At 45.1% G+C, this 21522-nt stretch overlaps 1 protein-coding gene across 1 annotated transcript in view; it reads right to left on the bottom strand.

Annotated features, from left to right (window-relative positions):
- Positions 1 to 231: 231 nt before the first annotated feature.
- LOC128696303 (fibroin heavy chain-like) overlaps positions 232 to 21522 on the bottom strand; it is a 37234-nt gene continuing 15943 nt past the window's right edge. Inside the window, exon 2 of the mRNA XM_053787485.2 lies at positions 232 to 3356. Within this exon, the coding sequence (XP_053643460.1) occupies positions 2016 to 3356 (1341 nt within the window). The 3' untranslated portion in view covers positions 232 to 2015. The remainder of the gene's footprint in view (positions 3357 to 21522) is intronic.

A 21522-nucleotide genomic window follows, 5' to 3' on the forward strand; every position in this document is an offset into this window, starting at 1 on the left:
GAATGTTGCATCGTCGAGGAGACTGGGCTTATAAAACACAGGGATAACTATCTCTGATCGTGCAGTGACTCAAATACATCTTGTATTTATGGGTACTGCTAAACCCTTAAGGGCCTAAATAGCACCTAGGGAATGGGAGGCAATCAGGTTCGATCCAAGGAAGGGGAGACGGGATAAAATTTCTTGGATCAAGAGCCCATCGCCGGCATCAAGGAATAATGATACACTCAGTATATTGTATAAGCTTTGTTTTAAGAGTAAGAAGAACACAAGAGGTTCAGTATATTGATGTTTGGGTAAAGATGATTTGATTCTGTAGAGAATGAGATGTTTTATGGTTCCATAACGAAGGTGGAGGGTTTCTTCTGGCTTGTCTGCTAGCATCGCCTCCAGCAGGTGGTTTCATAACAAGGGTGCTGCTGGAAGGTTTCTTCTGGCTTGTCTGCTAGCATCGCCTCCAGCAGGTGGTTTCATAACAAGGGTGCTGCTGGAAGGTTTCTTCTGGCTTGTCTGATAGCATCGCCTCCAGCAGGTGGTTTCATAACAAGGGTGTTGCTGGAAGGTTTCTTCTGGCTTGTCTGATAGCATCGCCTCCAGCAGGTGGTTTCATAACAAGGGTGCTGCTGGAAGGTTTCTTCTGGCTTGTCTGATAGCATCGCCTCCAGCAGGTGGTTTCATAACAAGGGTGCTGCTGGAAGGTTTCTTCTGGCTTGTCTGCTAGCATCGCCTCCAGCAGGTGGTTTCATAACAAGGGTGCTGCTGGAAGGTTTCTTCTGGCTTGTCTGCTAGCATCGCCTCCAGCAGGTGGTTTCATAACAAGGGTGCTGCTGGAAGGTTTCTTCTTTCTTGTCTGATAGCATCGCCTCCAGCAGGTGGTTTCATAACAAGGGTGGTGCTGGAAGGTTTCTTCTGGCTTGTCTGCTAGCATCGCCTCCAGCAGGTGGTTTCATAACAAGGGTGTTGCTGGAAGGTTTCTTCTGGCTTGTCTGCTAGCATCGCCTCCAGCAGGTGGTTTCATAACAAGGGTGCTGCTGGAAGGTTTCTTCTGGCTTGTCTGCTAGCATCGCCTCCAGCAGGTGGTTTCATAACAAGGGTGCTGCTGGAAGGTTTCTTCTTTCTTGTCTGATAGCATCGCCTCCAGCAGGTGGTTTCATAACAAGGGTGCTGCTGGAAGGTTTCTTCTGGCTTGTCTGCTAGCATCGCCTCCAGGAGATACAGTTCCTGGTAGAGCACATGAGACACCAGGTTCTGGAGCGCTACAGACGGATCAACATCCTTTCTCCAAGTAAAAGTGACAAACTGGTGTTGGTGGTGTTGATGTTAAGAGTCGTGACAACTCAAGAAGCTGTGTAAACACTGCTGTTGAATGTTAGTTTCTCTTAATGTAGCCAATACTTGATATGTAAATTTACGTCAGAACTGGACTGTTTATAGGGAATCAGACACAGGGATAATCAGAGTTGGAGATGTGCATAGGTATCAAAAATGTGCATACCTTTTACAGTGGTTTATGACATATACGAAACAAATTAATGGGAAAATTCTCAAGCCTAATAGATATACTGTTGTTATGGCCACAGCAGATGTACTGTTGTTGTGACTAACAACGGATATGCTGTTGTTACTACAACGAATATACCGTTGTAGTAACAACAATGGATATACCGTTGTTGTTACTACATCGAATATACTGTTATTGCTGCTACAACAGATGTACTGTTGTTGTGACTACAGCAGATATACTGTTGTTACTACAACATATATACTGTTGTTACTACAACAGATATACTGTTATTACTACAACAGATATACTGGTGTTCGAAAACTATAATCCATTCATAGTTTTACTGACAAATGAAGACTGTAACACCAGTTCTGAAACGTCATAAGAAAATGTTGATTTGAATACTGGGTATGTAATAGTGTATAGTGATCTCCCTCATACACTCACGATTTGTATGACTAACGAAGTGCCATTCGTATTCTGAGGGACACGTCACTAATAACGTGAAGATTTATATCCTAGTATTTTTAACGCTCTTTTTCAACCCTGTTATGGCGCGAATGTTGTCTCGAGTGACGTCTCTTACACCGCCAATAATCTCTTCAACAGCGACTGCCTTAGTCTTAGACTGCTCGTCCACCAGTTCCTTTGCAGCCTCTCCCTTCTTGATGATATTATCAAGGAATGCTACCTTCAAGTCATGGAACAGACGGCCGAAGGCGCCAAGGGTATCAGAGACTTTGTCGAACGATGCTGCGACAGATTTGTCTGCATATGTACCAACATTATGTACTGTGCCTCTTGCTAAGTCGCTGAGAGAGTCTGTTTTCTGCAACACACCACGGTAGGTGTTCTGTCCCACTAGCGCGGTTGTGCGTCCTGCCTGCTGGACGCCTCGTAGGGCTTGTTTCAATCTTTGTTCCCCTTGAAACTGAATTTCATCTCCAACAAACCTCAGTCCCAGATTGGCTTCACGAGCGATATCATCTGCGGATGAAGAGGCTATCTGAACAAAAGACTGGAGAGTTTCTGGTCCTAGTCCAAGAGCACCCAATATATTTTTACCTCCTTCTCCGGTGATACCACCAACCAGTGAGGATAACAGGTTCAAGACTCCACCACCAGCCGAAGAGTGTCCGGTGGCTCCAGCTGCTCCTTGTGTCAGAACGCTGAAGAGTTTTCCCACGTGATTTCCATCACCACCAGTGTGTGGGACGCCGACATTGACGGTCGTTGTTTTCTTCGCTCCGGGGATAACAGAGGAGATGACTGCCGATCCTGCCCCATGGCCTACGCCAGCTCCTGCTGAGATTCCAGCTCCTACTTTATGGTCTACAGCACCTCCTGCTGAGAATCCAGCTCCTACTCCAAAGTCTGCACCAGCTGAGATTCCAGCTCCTGCTCCATGGCCTACACCAGCTCCTGCTGAGAATCCAACTCCTGCTCCGTGGCCTACACCAGCTCCTACTCCGTGACCTACACCAGCTCCTACTCCGTGACCTAAACCAGCTCCTACTCCGTGACCTACACCAGCTCCTGCTGCAAATCCAGCTCCTGCTCCATGACTTGGTCCAACCCCTACCGATAATTTCGTCGCAAAGTCTGTACTAACTCCTCCTGAAAATCCAGATCCTCCAGCGGCTAAGCCAGGTAAACTCGCGCCGAAGGCTTTACCAAGGCCTTCTGGGTTAACAACAATGTCTTTTTCATCTTTTATATCGCTGGTAATAATGGGTTCTGCAGGAGACTCTAGCAGTGTTGGAACGACGACTTTGGTGTTCTCTGGTCTTGCCTCCGACAGCTGCAACAACACTGACAGCATCACCACCAACGCCGCTGACGCTCTCGTCTTCTGTAAGAAGATGTGATAGTTTAAGCTTATTGTAAGGTATCTAGATTAGAGAGTAATAAACACTGATCAATAACAGGTGTGGAATCACCTAGGCATAAAAGTTAAACACAGGCGAAAATGAATCTGTATATTGCTGCCTCAGAGACCCCACTGAATGAGGCTGAAATATGCTCATGTATTTCGCCTTTTTTTTTTTTTTCGTTTCACACTTTCATTATTGTAAGGACTTGAGATGTCGCACTGTCGGGAACGAAATAAATGTAAACAGTCATGTGCGGGATGCATCAGCTACGTTGTCATAATGTTATGGTATCAGTTGTATGTGCGGGATGCATCAGCTACGTTGTCATAATGTTATGGTATCAGTTGTTCTTAGCGGTGTAATTTGTGTTATATCTTAGTAATGTGTTGGGCAGGGGTGGGGAGCCTTTACTCTGAGAGGCGCCACTCTCACCACAGTCCAGTTGACTAAGAATCAACCATATCTTTTGGTATAAAAGGTGGGGATATTTCGTTTTTTATCTGAGTATGCTGATACTTATGACCAATGACACGGAATGGAGTATGGATATGGATTGTAGAATGTGAAAAATAGTGTACTTGTCTATTTGTGGCTGCAGGGGTCGATTCATAGCTCCTGGCCTCGCCTCTTCACTGATCGCTACTAGATCCTCTCTCTCCCTATTCCATGAGCTTTATCAAACCTCGTCTTCAAAGTACGTATGGTTCCTGCCTCCAATACATCACTTCTAGCCTATTCCACTTCCTGACAACTCTAATTGCACTCAACTATTTGTGGTTTCAGAGGTCGATTCACACCTCCTGGCCCCTATGTGTGTGCATATATGTGTGTACTGTCAGTATTTCGCTGTCTCCACACATTACACGGTTGGATTGTAACTTGATACTTAACCATCATGTGGACACTATATCTGTCCTAGAGAGTGTCTCATTAACGAGGTAATGTTTACGTATTTCTTGTACCATAATATCAACAAAGGTTATCTCCACCATCTTACACGCTGACTTTCTCCACTCTAAATATCACATAACTTCTTAAACTTGTTTTTACATGTATATCTTGCTGTAATATAAGGTAATATTTTTGTGTCTTAATTCACGTCTGTCTAAATAACTCATTACGGTTGTGACCAGATAAAAACATGTAACTTGTTCATTACCACTGTAACTTGTTCATTACCACAGTAACTTGTTCATTACCACTGTAACTTGTTCATTACCACAGTAACTTGTTCATTACCACTGTAACTTGTTCATTACCACAGTAACTTGTTCATTACCACAGTAACTTGTTCATTACCACTGTAACTTGTTCATTACCACAGTAACTTGTTCATTACCACTGTAACTTGTTCATTACCACCGTAACTTGTTCATTACCACAGTAACTTGTTCATTACCACAGTAACTTGTTCATTAACACCGTAACTTGTTCAATACCACAGTAACTTGTTCATTACCACTGTAACTTGTTCATTACCACAGTAACTTGTTCATTACCACAGTAACTTGTTCATTACCACAGTAACTTGTTCATTACCACTGTAACTTGTTCATTACCTCTGTAACTTGTTCATTACCACAGTAACTTGTTCATTACCACTGTAACTTGTTCATTATCTCTGTAACTTGTTCATTACCACAGTAACTTGTTCATTACCACAGTAACTTGTTCATTACCACAGTAACTTGTTCATTACCACTGTAACTTGTTCATTACCTCTGTAACTTGTTCATTACCACAGTAACTTGTTCATTATCACTGTAACTTGTAGTAACTTGTTCATTACCACTGTAACTTGTTCATTACCTCTGTAACTTGTTCATTACCACAGTAACTTGTTCATTACCACTGTAACTTGTTCATTACCTCTGTAACTTGTTCATTACCACAGTAACTTGTTCATTACCACTGTAACTTGTTCATTACCTCTGTAACTTGTTCATTACCACAGTAACTTGTTCATTACCACTGTAACTTGTTCATTACCACTGTAACTTGTTCATTACCCTTGTAACTTGTTCATTACCTTTGTAACTTGTTCATTACCACAGTAACTTGTTCATTACCACTGTAACTTGTTCATTACCACTGTAACTTGTTCATTACCTCTGTAACTTGTTCATTACCACAGTAACTTGTTCATTACCACTGTAACTTGTTCATTACCTTTGTAACTTGTTCATTACCACAGTAACTTGTTCATTACCACTGTATCTTGTTCATTACCACTGTAACTTGTTCATTACCACTGTAACTTGTTCATTACCACTGTAACTTGTTCATTACCACTGTAACTTGTTCATTACCATTGTAACTTGTTCATTACCTTTGTAACTTGTTCATTACCACAGTAACTTGTTCATTACCACTGTAACTTGTTCATTACCATTGTAACTTGTTCATTACCTTTGTAACTTGTTCATTACCACTGTAACTTGTTCATTACCTTTGTAACTTGTTCATTACCACTGTAACTTGTTCATTACCACTGCAACTTGTTCATTACCACTGTAACTTGTTCATTACCACTGTAACTTGTTCATTACCACTGTAACTTGTTCATTACCACTGCAACTTGTTCATTACCACTGTAACTTGTTCATTACCTTTGTAACTTGTTCATTACCACAGTAACTTGTTCATTACCACTGTAACTTGTTCATTACCACTGTAACTTGTTCATTACCACTGTAACTTGTTCATTACCACAGTAACTTGTTCATTACCACTGTAACTTGTTCATTACCACTGTAACTTGTTCATTACCACTGTAACTTGTTCATTACCACTGTAACTTGTTCATTACCACTGTAACTTGTTCATTACCACAGTAACTTGTTCATTACCACTGTAACTTGTTCATTACCACTGTAACTTGTTCATTACCATTGTAACTTGTTCATTACCACTGTAACTTGTTCATTACCACTGTAACTTATTCATTACCACTGTAACTTGTTCATTACCTTTGTAACTTGTTCATTACCACTGTAACTTGTTCATTACCACTGTAACTTGTTCATTACCACTGTAACTTGTTCATTACAACTGTAACTTGTTCATTACCACTGTAACTTGTTCATTACCTTTGTAACTTGTTCATTACCACTGTAACTTGTTCATTACCACTGTAACTTGTTCATTACCACTGTAACTTGTTCATTACAACTGTAACTTGTTCATTACCACTGTAACTTGTTCATTACCACTGTAACTTGTTCATTACCACTGTAACTTGTTCATTACCACTGTAACTTGTTCATTACCTTTGTAACTTGTTCATTACCACAGTAACTTGTTCATTACCACTGTAACTTGTTCATTACCTTTGTAACTTGTTCATTACCACTGTAACTTGTTCATTACCACTGTAACTTGTTCATTACCTTTGTAACTTGTTCATTACCTTTGTAACTTGTTCATTACCTTTGTAACTTGTTCATTACCTTTGTAACTTGTTCATTACCACTGTAACTTGTTCATTACCTTTGTAACTTGTTCATTACCTTTGTAACTTGTTCATTACCTTTGTAACTTGCTCAGCTATCAAAACTTTGGGATCCAGTCCCTGGACCCATTATTAATGTACCTCTGTAATATTTTGACTACCACCCACACCATGGGTATGGTGTGACTAACACCCACACCATGGGCATGGTGTGACTACCACCCACACCATGGGCAAGGTGTGACTACCACCCACACCATGGGCATGGTGTGACTACCATCCACACCATGGGCATGGTGTGACTACCATCCACACCATGGGCATGGTGTGACTACCATCCACACCATGGGCATGGTGTGACTACCATCCACACCATGGGCATGGTGTGACTACCATCCACACCATGGGCATGGTGTGACTACCACCCACACCATGGGCATGGTGTGACTACCACCCACACCATGGGTATGGTGTGACTACCACCCACACCATGGGTATGGTGTGACTACCACCCACACCATGGGTATGGTGTGACTACCACCCACACCATGGGTATGGTGTGACTACCACCCACACCATGGGCATGGTGTGACTACCAGCCACACCATGGGTATGGTATGACTACCACCCACACCATGGGCATGGTGTGACTACCACCCACACCATGGGTATGGTATGACTACCACCCACACCATGGGCATGGTGTGACTACCACCCACACCATTCTAACCTGAATTTTTGGAAACAGACACAAGCACTATTGCTGAGAATTGTCATTACATGACGTCACTGTCCTGCCTGGATTATGACGTCACTGTCCTGCCTGGATTATGACGTCACTGTCCTGCCTGGATTATGACGTCACTGTCCTGCCTGGATTATGATGTCACTGTCCTGCCTGGATTATGACGTCACTGTCCTGCCTGGATTATGACGTCACTGTCTTGCCGGGATTATGACGTCACTGTCCTGCCTGGATTATGATGTCACTGTCCTGCCTGGATTATGACGTCACTGTCCTGCCTGGATTATGGCGTCACTGTCCTGCCGGGATTATGAAGTCATTGACTTGCCTGAATTATGAAGTCACTGTCTTGCTGGATTGTGAAGTCACTGTCTTGCTGGACTATGAAGTCACTGTCTTGCTGGATTATGAAATCACTATCTTGCCTGGATTATGAAGTCACTGCCTGATTTATGAAGTCACTGTCCTGAATGGATTATGAAGTCACTGTCCTGAATGGATTATGAAGTCACTGCCTGGAATATAAAGTCACTGTCTGATTTATGAAGTCACTGTCCTGAATGGATTATGAAGTCACTGCCTGGATTATAAAGTCACTGCCTAATTTATGAAGTCACTGTCCTGCCTGGATTATAAAGTCACTGCCTGATTTATGAAGTCACTGCCTGATTTATGAAGTCACTGTCCTGCCTGGATTATAAAGTCACTGCCTGGATTATAAAGCCACTGTCTGGATTATAAAGTCACTGCCTGATTTATGAAGTCACTGTCCTGCCTGGATTATAAAGTCACTGCCTGGATTATAAAGTCACTGCCTGGATTATAAAGTCACTGCCTGGATTATAAAGTCACTGCCTGGATTATAAAGTCACTGCCTGATTTATGAAGTCACTGTCCTGCCTGGATTATAAAGTCACTGCCTGGATTATAAATTCACTGTCTGGATTATAAAGTCACTGCCTGATTTATGAAGTCACTGTCCTGCCTGGATTATAAAGTCACTGCCTGGATTATAAAGTCACTGCCTGATTTATGAAGTCACTGTCCTGCCTGGATTATAAAGTCACTGCCTGATTTATAAAGTCACTGTCCTGCCTGGCTGTCCTGCCTGGATTATGAAGTCACTGCCTGGATTATAAAGTCACTGCCTGGATTATAAAGTCACTGCCTGATTTATGAAGTCACTGTCCTGCCTGGATTATAAAGTCACTGCCTGATTTATGAAGTCACTGTCCTGCCTGGATTATAAAGTCACTGCCTGGATTATAAAGTCACTGCCTGGATTATAAAGTCACTGCCTGATTTATGAAGTCACTGTCCTGCCTGGATTATAAAGTCACTGCCTGATTTATGAAGTCACTGTCCTGCCTGGATTATAAAGTCACTGCCTGATTTATGAAGTCACTGTCCTGCCTGGATTATAAAGTCACTGCCTGATTTATGAAGTCACTGTCCTGCCTGGATTATAAAGTCACTGCCTGGATTATAAAGTCACTGTCTGGAATATAAAGTCACTGCCTGATTTATGAAGTCACTGTCCTGCCTGGATTATAAAGTCACTGCCTGGATTATAAAGTCACTGCCTGGATTATAAAGCTACTGCCTGGATTATAAAGTCACTGCCTGATTTATGAAGTCACTGTCCTGCCTGGATTATAAAGTCACTGCCTGATTTATGAAGTCAATGTCCTGCCTGGATTATAAAGTCACTGCCTGGATTATAAAGTCACTGCCTGATTTATGAAGTCAATGTCCTGCCTGGATTATAAAGTCACTGCCTGGATTATAAAGTCACTGTCTGGATTATAAAGTCACTGCCTGATTTATGAAGTCAATGTCCTGCCTGGATTATAAAGTCACTGCCTGGATTATAAAGTCACTGTCTGGATTATAAAGTCACTGCCTGATTTATGAAGTCAATGTCCTGCCTGGATTATAAAGTCACTGCCTGATTTATGAAGTCACTGTCCTGCCTGGATTATAAAATCACTGCCTGGATTATAAAGTCACTGCCTGGATTATAAAGTCACTGCCTGATTTATGAAGTCACTGTCCTGCCTGGATTATAAAGTCACTGCCTGGATTATAAAGCTACTGCCTGGATTATAAAGTCACTGCCTGATTTATGAAGTCAATGTCCTGCTTGGATTATAAAGTCACTGCCTGGATTATAAAGTCACTGCCTGGATTATAAAGTCACTGCCTGGATTATAAAGTCACTGCCTGGATTATAAAGTCACTGCCTGGATTATAAAGTCACTGCCTGATTTATGAAGTCACTGTCCTGCCTGGATTATAAAGTCACTGCCTGGATTATAAAGTCACTGCCTGGATTATAAAGTCACTGCCTGGATTATAAAATCACTGCCTGATTTATGAAGTCACTGTCCTGCCTGGATTATAAAGTCACTGCCTGGATTATAAAGCTACTGCCTGGATTATAAAGTCACTGCCTGGATTATAAAGTCACTGCCTGATTTATGAAGTCAATGTCCTGCTTGGATTATAAAGTCACTGCCTGATTTATGAAGTCACTGTCCTGCCTGGATTATAAAGTCACTGCCTGGATTACAAAGCTACTGCCTGGATTATAAAGTCACTGCCTGGATTATAAAGTCACTGCCTGATTTATGAAGTCACTGTCCTGCCTGGATTATAAAGTCACTGCCCTACTACAAAAACAAGTCCTATAACCTTGAAGGCAGGTAAGTGGCGTGCGTTAGGTGACCTTAACTCAGATATTACATAGCTCACTCGTACCCTTAATGTAAACAGTCTAAGTTGCCCGGATAACCTCGGCCAAATTTACAAATCTATCTGAAGGACGATAGATGAAGGTTGACTATGGTATCTGGTCAGCCAGACAGCACCGGTTGTGTTGTTGGTAAGTCTTCACACAGAGATTAAGGAACTCCCAATGGAAATACAAGGACCCCAATGGAAATACAAGGACCCCAATGGAAATACAAGGACCCCAATGGAAACACAAGGACCCCAATGGAAATACAAGGACCCCAATGGAAATACAAGGACCCCAATGGAAACACAAGGACCCCAATGGAAACACAAGGACCCCAATGGAAATACAAGGACCCCAATGGAAATACAAAAACACCAATGGAAACACAAGGACCCCAATGGAAATACAAGGACCCCAATGGAAATACAAGGACCCCAATGGAAATACAAGGACCCCAATGGAAATACAAGGACCCCAATGGAAACACAAGGACCCCAATGGAAATACAAGGACCCCAATGGAAATACAAGGACCCCAATGGAAATACAAGGACCCCAATGGAAATACAAGGACCCCAATGGAAATGCAAGGACCCCAATGGAAATACAAGGACCCCAATGGAAATACAAGGACCCCAATGGAAATACAAGGACCCCAATGGAAATACAAGGACCCCAATGGAAATACAAGGACCCCAATGGAAATGCAAGGACCCCAATGGAAATACAAAGGCACCAATGGAAACACAAGGACCCCAATGGAAACACAAGTAGAGTGCGTGGTTGTGTAGCGTGCGTGGTTGTGTAGAGTGCGTGGTTGTGTAGTGTGCGTGGTTGTGTAGAGTGTGTGGTTGTGTAGTGCGCGTGGTTGTGTAGAGTGCGTGGTTGTATAGAGTGCGTGGTTGTGTAGTGTGCGTGGTTGTATAGAGTGCGTGGTTGTGTAGTGTGCGTGGTTGTGTAGTGTGCGTGGTTGTGTAGAGTGCGTGGTTGTGTAGTGCGCGTGGTTGTGTAGAGTGCGTGGTTGTAAAGAGTGTGTGGTTGTGTAGTGTGTGTGGTTGTGTACTGTGTGTGGTTGTGTACTGTGTGTGTGGTTGTGTAGTGTGTGTGGTTGTGTAGTGTGTGTGGTTGTGTACTGTGAGTGTGATTGTGCAGTGTGTGTGGTTGTGTATTGTGTGTGTGGTTGTGTAGTGTGTGTGGTTGTGTATTGTGTGTGTGGTTGTGTAGTGTGTGTGGTTTTGTATTGTGTGTGTGGTTGTGTAGTGTGTGTGGTTGTGTACTGTGTGTGTGGTTGTGTACTGTGTGTGTGGTTGTGTAGTGTGTGTGGTTGTGTAGTGTGTGTGGTTGTGTACTGTGAGTGTGATTGTGTAGTGTGTGTGGTTGTGTATTGTGTGTGTGGTTGTGTACTGTGTGTGGTTGTGTATTGTGTGTGTGGTTGTGTACTGTGTGTGGTTGTGTACTGTGTGTCTGGTTGTGTAGTGTGTGTGGTTGTGTATTGTGTGTGTGGTTGTGTACTGTGTGTGGTTGTGTATTGTGTGTGTGGTTGTGTAGTGTGTGTGGTTGTGTACTGTGTGTGTGGTTGTGTAGTGTGTGTGGTTGTGTATTGTGTGTGTGGTTGTGTAGTGTGTGTGGTTGTGTAGTGTGTGTGGTTGTGTATTGTGTGTGTGGTTGTGTAGTGTGTGTGGTTTTGTATTGTGTGTGTGGTTGTGTAGTGTGTGTGTGGTTGTGTACTGTGTGTGTGGTTGTGTACTGTGTGTGGTTGTGTACTGTGTGTGGTTGTGTACTGTGTGTGTGGTTGTGTACTGTGTGTGGTTGTGTACTGTGTGTGGTTGTGTACTGTGTGTGTGGTTGTGTACTGTGTGTGGTTGTGTACTGTGAGTGTGGTTGTGTAGTGTGTGTGGTTGTGTAGTGTGTGTGGTTGTGTACTGTGTGTGTGGTTGTGTAGTGTGTGTGGTTGTGTACTGTGTGTGTGGTTGTGTAGTGTGTGTGGTTGTGTACTGTGTGTGTGGTTGTGTAGTGTGTGTGTGGTTGTGTAGTGTGTGTGGTTGTGTAGTGTGTGTGGTTGTGTACTGTGTGTGGTTGTGTAGTGTGTGTGGTTGTGTATTGTGTGTTTGTGTAGTGTGTGTGGTTGTGTACTGTGTGTGTGGTTGTGTAGTGTGTGTGTGGTTGTGTACTGTGTGTGTGGTTGTGTACTGTGTGTGGTTGTGTACTGTGTGTGGTTGTGTACTGTGTGTGGTTGTGTACTGTGTGTGGTTGTGTACTGTGTGTGGTTGTGTACTGTGTGTGTGGTTGTGTACTGTGTGTGGTTGTGTACTGTGAGTGTGGTTGTGTAGTGTGTGTGGTTGTGTAGTGTGTGTGGTTGTGTACTGTGTGTGTGGTTGTGTAGTGTGTGTGGTTGTGTACTGTGTGTGTGGTTGTGTAGTGTGTGTGGTTGTGTACTGTGTGTGTGGTTGTGTAGTGTGTGTGTGGTTGTGTAGTGTGTGTGTGGTTGTGTACTGTGTGTGGTTGTGTACTGTGTGTGGTTGTGTACTGTGTGTGGTTGTGTACTGTGTGTGTGGTTGTGTAGTGTGTGTGGTTGTGTACTGTGTGTGTGGTTGTGTAGTGTGTGTGGTTGTGTACTGTGTGTGGTTGTATAGAGTGCGTGGTTGTGTAGAGTTTGTGGTTGTGTAGTGTGTGTGCACTGTGTGTGGTTGTGTACTGTGTGTGGTTGTGTACTGTGTGTGATTGCACAGAGTGCGTGGTTGTGTACTGTGTGTGGTTGTGTACTGTGTGTGGTTGTGTACTGTGTGTGGTTGCATAGAGTGCGTGGTTGTGTAGAGTTTGTTGTTGTGTGCTGTGTGTGGTTGTGTACTGTGTGTGGTTGTATAGAGTGCGTGGTTGTGTACTGTGTGTGGTTGTGTACTGTGTGTGGTTGTGTACTGTGTGTGGTTGTGTAGAGTTTGTGGTTGTGTACTGTGTGTGGTTGTGTACTGTGTGTGGTTGTGTACTGTGTGTGGTTGTGTACTGTGTGTGGTTGTGTACTGTGTGTGGTTGTGTACTGTGTGTGGTTGTGTAGAGTTTGTGGTTGTGTACTGTGTGTGGTTGTGTACTGTGTGTGGTTGTGTACTGTGTGTGGTTGTGTACTGTGTGTGGTTATGTACTGTGTGTGGTTGTGTACTGTGTGTGGTTGTGTACTGTGTGTGGTTGTGTACTGTGTGTGGTTGTGTACTGTGTGTGGATGTGTACTGTGTGTGGTTGTGTAGAGTGTGTGGTTGTGTACTGTGTGTGGTTGTGTACTGTGTGTGGTTGTGTACTGTGTGTGGTTGTGTACTGTGTGTGGTTGTGTAGAGTTTGTGGTTGTGTACTGTGTGTGGTTGTGTACTGTGTGTGGTTGTGTACTGTGTGTGGTTGTGTACTGTGTGTGGTTGTGTACTGTGTGTGGTTGTGTACTGTGTGTGGTTGTGTACTGTGTGTGGTTGTGTACTGTGTGTGGTTGTGTACTGTGTGTGGTTGTGTACTGTGTGTGGTTGTGTACTGTGTGTGGTTGTGTACTGGGTGTGGTTGTGTACTGGGTGTGGTTGTGTACTGTGTGTGGTTGTGTACTGGGTGTGGTTGTGTACTGGATGTGGTTGTGTACTGGGTGTGGTTGTGTACTGGGTGTGGTTGTGTACTGGATGTGGTTGTGTACTGGATGTGGTTGTGTACTGGGTGTGGTTGTGTACTGGGTGTGGTTGTGTACTGTGTGTGGTTGTGTACTGTGTGTGGTTGTGTACTGTGTGTGGTTGTGTACTGTGTGTGGTTGTGTACTGTGTGTGGTTGTGTACTGTGTGTGGTTGTGTACTGTGTGTGGTTGTGTAGAGTTTGTGGTTGTGTACTGTGTGTGGTTGTGTACTGTGTGTGGTTGTGTACTGTGTGTGGTTGTGTACTGTGTGTGGTTATGTACTGTGTGTGGTTGTGTACTGTGTGTGGTTGTGTACTGTGTGTGGTTGTGTACTGTGTGTGGTTGTGTACTGTGTGTGGTTGTGTACTGTGTGTGGTTGTGTACTGTGTGTGGTTGTGTACTGTGTGTGGTTGTGTACTGTGTGTGGTTGTGTACTGTGTGTGGTTATGTACTGTGTGTGGTTGTGTACTGTGTGTGGTTGTGCACTGTGTGTGGTTGTGTACTGTGTGTGGTTGTGTACTGTGTGTGGTTGTGTACTGTGTGTGGTTGTGTACTGTGTGTGGTTGTGTACTGTGTGTGGTTGTGTACTGTGTGTGGTTGTGTACTGTGTGTGGTTGTGTACTGTGTGTGGTTGTGCACTGTGTGTGGTTGTGTACTGTGTGTGGTTGTGTACTGTGTGTGGTTGTGCACTGTGTGTGGTTGTGTACTGTGTGTGGTTGTGTACTGTGTGTGGTTGTGTACTGTGTGTGGTTGTGTACTGTGTGTGGTTGTGTAGAGTTTGTGGTTGTGTACTGTGTGTGGTTGTGTACTGTGTGTGGTTGTGTACTGTGTGTGGTTGTGTACTGTGTGTGGTTGTGTACTGTGTGTGGTTGTGTACTGTGTGTGGTTGTGTACTGTGTGTGGTTGTGCACTATGTGTGGTTGTGTACTGTGTGTGGTTGTGTACTGTGTGTGGTTGTGTACTGTGTGTGGTTGTGTACTGTGTGTGGTTGTGCACTGTGTGTGGTTGTGTACTGTGTGTGGTTGTGTACTGTGTGTGGTTGTGTACTGTGTGTGGTTGTGTACTGTGTGTGGTTGTGTACTGTGTGTGGTTGTGTACTGTGTGTGGTTGTGTACTGTGTGTGGTTGTGTACTGTGTGTGGTTGTGTACTGTGTGTGGTTGTGCACTGTGTGTGGTTGTGCACTGTGTGTGGTTGTGTACTGTGTGTGGTTGTGTACTGTGTGTGGTTGTGTACTGTGTGTGGTTGTGTACTGTGTGTGGTTGTGTAGAGTTTGTGGTTGTGTACTGTGTGTGGTTGTGTACTGTGTGTGGTTGTGTACTGTGTGTGGTTGTGTACTGTGTGTGGTTGTGTACTGTGTGTGGTTGTGTACTGTGTGTGGTTGTGCACTATGTGTGGTTGTGTACTGTGTGTGGTTGTGTACTGTGTGTGGTTGTGTACTGTGTGTGGTTGTGTACTGTGTGTGGTTATGTACTGTGTGTGGTTGTGTACTGTGTGTGGTTGTGTACTGTGTGTGGTTGTGTACTGTGTGTGGTTGTGTACTGTGTGTGGTTGTGTACTGTGTGTGGTTGTGTACTGTGTGTGGTTGTGTACTGTGTGTGGTTGTGCACTGTGTGTGGTTGTGCACTGTGTGTGGTTGTGTACTGTGTGTGGTTGTGTACTGTGTGTGGTTGTGTACTGTGTGTGGTTGTGTACTGTGTGTGGTTGTGTACTGTGTGTGTGGTTGTGTACTGTGTGTGGTTGTGTACTGTGTGTGGTTGTGTAGAGTTTGTGGTTGTGTACTGTGTGTGGTTGTGTACTGTGTGTGGTTGTGTACTGTGTGTGGTTGTGTACTGTGTGTGGTTGTGTACTGTGTGTGGTTGTATAGAGTGCGTGGTTGCGTAGAGTTTGTGGTTGTGTACTGTGTGTGGTTGTGTACTGTGTGTGGTTGTGTACTGTGTGTGGTTGTGTACTGTGTGTGGTTGTGTACTGTGTGTGGTTGTGTACTGTGTGTGGTTGTGTACTGTGTGTGGTTGTGTACTGGGTGTGGTTGTGGTTTTCAGTATGTCAGTGACGTCAACTATGGTGTGTATACCTTGTACATGTACTGGTAGTAAATAAAGATATTGACGGTTGTGTTTGTGGTGTGAGGGAGGGGGAGGGATGTAGGGGAGCGAGAAGACAGGGGAGGGGAGGAGAGGGGAGGGGATCGATAGGGGAGGGGAGGAGACGGGAGGGGACATAGTGGGGAGGGGGCAGAGAGGGGAGGGGGAAGGAGGGGGAGCACAAAAACTTGCTACTCTACTTCCCCTCCTCCAGCCCACCTCAGTAACTGTTGTGCTCGTGCGTGTTTATGTGACGGTGCACTCACCTTGATGTGACGGTGCACTCACCTTGATGTGACGGTGCACTCACCTTGATGTTACGGTGCACTCACCTTGATGTGACGGTGCACTCACCTTGATGTGACGGTGCACTCACCTTGATGTGACGGTGCACTCACCTTGATGTTACGTTACACGTTAAAATAATATAATATAATTACTACCAGTACATGTACAAGGTATACAGATCATAGTTGACATCAGTGACATACTACTATATAGAAAGTCGCTTGTTATGTTGAGCATTTCCCGCAAATTAGGTCAGTTTTGTCCCAGGATGTGACCCACACCAGTCCACTAACACCCAGGATGTGACCCACACCAGTCCACTAACACCCAGGATGTGACCCACACCAGTCCACTAACACCCAGGATGTGACCCACACCAGTCCACTAACACCCAGGATGTGACCCACACCAGTCCACTAACACCCAGGATGTGACCCACACCAGTCCACTAACACCCATGATGTGACCCACACCAGTCCACTAACACCCAGGATGTGACCCACACCAGTCCACTAACACCCAGGATGCGACCCACACCAGTCCACTAACACCCAGGATGCGACCCACACCAGTCCACTAACACCCATGATGTGACCCACACCAGTCCACTAACACCCAGGATGTGTCCCACACCAGTCCACTAACACCCAGGATGTAACCCACACCAGTCTACTAACACCCAGGATGTGACCCACACCAGTCCACTAACACCCATGATGTGACCCACACCAGTCCACTAACACCCAGGATGTGTCCCACACCAGTCCACTAACACCCAGGATGTGACCCACACCAGTCCACTAACACCCAGGATGTGACCCCACACCAGTCCACTAACACCCAGGATGCGACCCACACCAGTCCACTAACATCCAGGATGTGACCCACACCAGTCCACTAACACCCAGGATGTGACCCCACACCAGTCCACTAACACCCAGGATGTGACCCACACCAGTCCACTAACACCCAGGATGTGACCCACACCAGTCCACTAACACCCAGGATGTGATCCCACACCAGTCCACTAACACCCAGGATGTGACCCACACCAGTCCACTAACACCCAGGATGTGACCCACACCAGTCCACTAAAACCCAGGATGTGAACCACACCAGTCCACTAACACCCAGGATGCGACCCACACCAGTCCACTAACACCCAGGATGTGACCCACACCAGTCCACTAACACCCAGGATGTGACCCACACCAGTCCACTAACACCCAGGATGTGACCCACACCAGTCCACTAACACCCAGGATGTGACCCACACCAGTCCACTAACACCCAGGATGTGACCCACACCAGTCCACTAACACCCAGGATGTGACCCACACCAGTCCACTAACACCCAGGATGTGACCCACACCAGTCCACTAACACCCAGGATGTGACCCACACCAGTCCACTAACACCCAGGATGTGACCCACACCAGTCCACTAACACCCAGGATGTGACCCACACCAGTCCACTAACACCCAGGTACCTATTTTACTGATGGGGAAAATAGACAACCGGTGTAAGGGAACACGCGCAATATTTCTACCCTTGCCGAGAATCTAACCTGTACACCCAGCGCGTGAAGCGACAGTTTTGCCTACCAGGCCACGGGCCACCGTGGCTCACGACACAGCCTCATTACATTATTATAAGATTCCCAACGTTAGTTTCTTGACGTTTCATTTAATGGCTAGATTACTTTAGTTAAGGTTAGGTTAGGTTAACTCAGGTTAGATTAGGCTTGGTTAAGTTAGGTTAGGATACATTAGGTTACGTCAGATTAGGTTAAGTTAGATTAGGTTATGCTAGGTTAGGTTCGATTTGGTTGTGCTAGGTTAAGTTAGGTTACATTAGGTTAGGTTAGATTAGGTTATGCTAGGTTAGATTAAGTTATGTTAGAGTGTTACATTAGGTTAGGTAAGTTAGGTTAGGTTAGGTTAGGTTATTCTAGGTTAGATTAAGTTATGTTAGGTTATAAGAAGTTAGTTTATATAAATCCATATAAACGTGTATTTCACCACATATAAGCAAATAAGATAAAAAAAACAACGGTGGCGACACGTCTGGCAACGAGGAGTCTGGGTGTAACCAGGAAGCGTTCTAAAGTGCACGATTTTGTCTGGGCAGGTAAGTAGTTTTGAACCTGCTTACCTGCCCCCAGGTGAGATATGTCCCTTATTATTCTTACATCTGTGTGTGTATGTGTGTGTGTGTGTGTATGTGTGTGTGTGTATGTGTATGTGTGTACTCACCTAGTTGTACTCACCTAGTTGAGGTTGCGGGGGTCGAGTCCGAGCTCCTGGCCCCGCCTCTTCACTGATCGCTACTAGGTCACTCTCCCTGAGCCGTGAGCTTTATCATACCTCTGCTTAAAGCTATGTATGGATCCTGCCTCCACTACATCGCTTCCCAAACTATTCCACTTACTGACTACTCTGTGGCTGAAGAAATACTTCCTAACATCCCTGTGATTCATCTGTGTCTTCAGCTTCCAACTGTGTCCCCTTGTTATTGTGTCCAATCTCTGGAACATCCTGTCTTTGTCCACCTTGTCAATTCCTCTCAGTATTTTGTATGTCGTTATCATGTCCCCCCTATCTCTCCTGTCCTCCAGTGTCGTCAGGTTGATTTCCCTTAACCTCTCCTCGTAGGACATACCTCTTAGCTCTGGGACTAGTCTTGTTGCAAACCTTTGCACTTTCTCTAGTTTCTTTACGTGCTTGGCTAGGTGTGGGTTCCAAACTGGTGCCGCATACTCCAATATGGGCCTAACGTATACGGTGTACAGGGTCCTGAACGATTCCTTATTAAGATGTCGGAATGCTGTTCTGAGGTTTGCTAGGCGCCCATATGCTGCAGCAGTTATTTGGTTGATGTGCGCTTCAGGAGATGTGCCTGGTGTTATACTCACCCCAAGATCTTTTTCCTTGAATGAGGTTTGTAGTCTCTGACCCCCTAGACTGTACTCCGTCTGCGGCCTTCTTTGCCCTTCCCCAATCTTCATGACTTTGCACTTGGTGGGATTGAACTCCAGGAGCCAATTGCTGGACCAGGTCTGCAGCCTGTCCAGATCCCTTTGTAGTTCTGCCTGGTCTTCGATCGAGTGAATTCTTCTCATCAACTTCACGTCATCTGCAAACAGGGACACCTCAGAGTCTATTCCTTCCGTCATGTCGTTCACAAATACCAGAAACAGCACTGGTCCTAGGACTGACCCCTGCGGGACCCCGCTGGTCACAGGTGCCCACTCTGACACCTCGCCACGTACCATGACTCGCTGCTGTCTTCCTGACAAGTATTCCCTGATCCATTGTAGTGCCTTCCCTGTTATCCCTGCTTGGTCCACCAGTTTTTTCACCAATCTCTTGTGTGGAACTGTGTCAAACGCCTTCTTGCAGTCCAAGAAAATGCAATCCACCCACCCCTCTCTCTCTTGTCTTACTGCTGTCACCATGTCATAGAACTCCAGTAGGTTTGTGACACAGGATTTCCTGTCCCTGAAACCATGCTGGCTGCTGTTGATGAGATCATTCCTTTCTAGGTGTTCCACCACTCTTCTCCTGATAATCTTCTCCATGATTTTGCATACTATACATGTCAGTGACACTGGTCTGTAGTTTAATGCTTCATGTCTGTCTCCTTTTTTAAAGATTGGGACTACATTTGCTGTCTTCCATGGCTCAGGCAATCTCCCTGTTTCGATAGATGTATTGAATATTGTTGTTAGGGGTACACATAGCGCCTCTGCTCCCTCTCTCAATACCCATGGGGAGATGTTATCTGGCCCCATTGCCTTTGAGGTATCTAGCTCACTCAGAAGCCTCTTCACTTCTTCCTCGGTTGTGTGCACTGTGTCCAGCACTTGGTGGTGTGCCCCACCTCTCCGTCTTTCTGGAGTCCCTTCTGTCTCCTCTGTGAACACTTCTTTGAATCTCTTGTTGAGTTCTTCACATACTTCACGGTCATTTCCTGTTGTCTCTCCTCCTTCCTTCCTTAGCCTGATTACCTGGTCCTTGACTGTTGTTTTCCTCCTGATGTGGCTGTACAACAGTTTCGGGTCAGATTTGGCTTTCGCTGCTATGTCATTTTCATATTGTCTTTGGGCATCCCTTCTTATCTGTGCATATTCGTTTCTGGCTCTACGACTGTTCTCCTTATTCTCCTGGGTCCTTTGACTTCTATATTTCTTCCATTCCCTAGCACACTTGGTTTTTGCCTCCCTGCACCTTTGGGTAAACCATGGGCTCATCCTGGCTTTTTCATTACTCCTGTTACCCTTGGGTACAAACCTCTCCTCAGCCTCCTTGCATTTTGTTGCTACATATTCCATCATCTCATTAACTGGCTTCCCTGCCAGTTCTCTGTCCCACTGAACCCCGTTCAGGTAGTTCCTCATTCCTGTGTAGTCCCCTTTCTTGTAGTTTGGCTTCATTCGTCCTGGCCTTCCTGCTTCTCCCTCCACTTGTAGCTCTACTGTGTATTCGAAGCTTAAAACCACATGGTCACTGGCCCCAAGGGGTCTTTCATATGTGATGTCCTCGATATCTGCACTACTGAAGGTGAATACTAAGTCCAGCCTTGCTGGTTCATCCTCTCCTCTCTCTCTTGTAGTGTCCCTTACGTGTTGGTACATGAAGTTCTCCAGTACCACCTCCATCATCTTAGCCGTCCATGTATCTTGGCCCCCATGTGGGTCCAAGTTCTCCCAATCGATCTCCTTGTGGTTAAAGTCACCCATGATCAGGAGCTTTGCCCTGCATGCATGAACTCTTCTGGCCACTCTAGCCAGTGTGTCAACCATCGCTCTATTGCTCTCGTCGTACTCTTGCCTTGGCCTCCTGCTGTTCTGTGGTGGGTTATACATCACTGCTATTACAACCTTGGGACCTCCAGAGTGAAGTGTTCCCACTATGTAATCACTTTCTTTTCTGCTATCTCCTCTCTCCAGCTCATCAAAATTCCAGCGATTTTTGATCAACAACGCCACTCCTCCACCCCCCCCCTGTTCCCTCTGTCTTTCCTCAGGATTTGGTATCCCGTTGGAAAGATGGCATCTGTTATCATACCTGTAAGCTTGGTTTCTGTGAGAGCTATGATGTCCGGTGATGCTTCTTTGACTCTTTCGTGCCACTCCTCCCACTTATTTGTTATTCCATCAGCGTTTGTGTACCATACCTTCAGTTTCCTTTCCAACACTG

The sequence above is a fragment of the Cherax quadricarinatus genome, chromosome 85, assembly GCF_038502225.1.
Source record: "Cherax quadricarinatus isolate ZL_2023a chromosome 85, ASM3850222v1, whole genome shotgun sequence".
NCBI lineage: Eukaryota > Metazoa > Arthropoda > Malacostraca > Decapoda > Parastacidae > Cherax > Cherax quadricarinatus.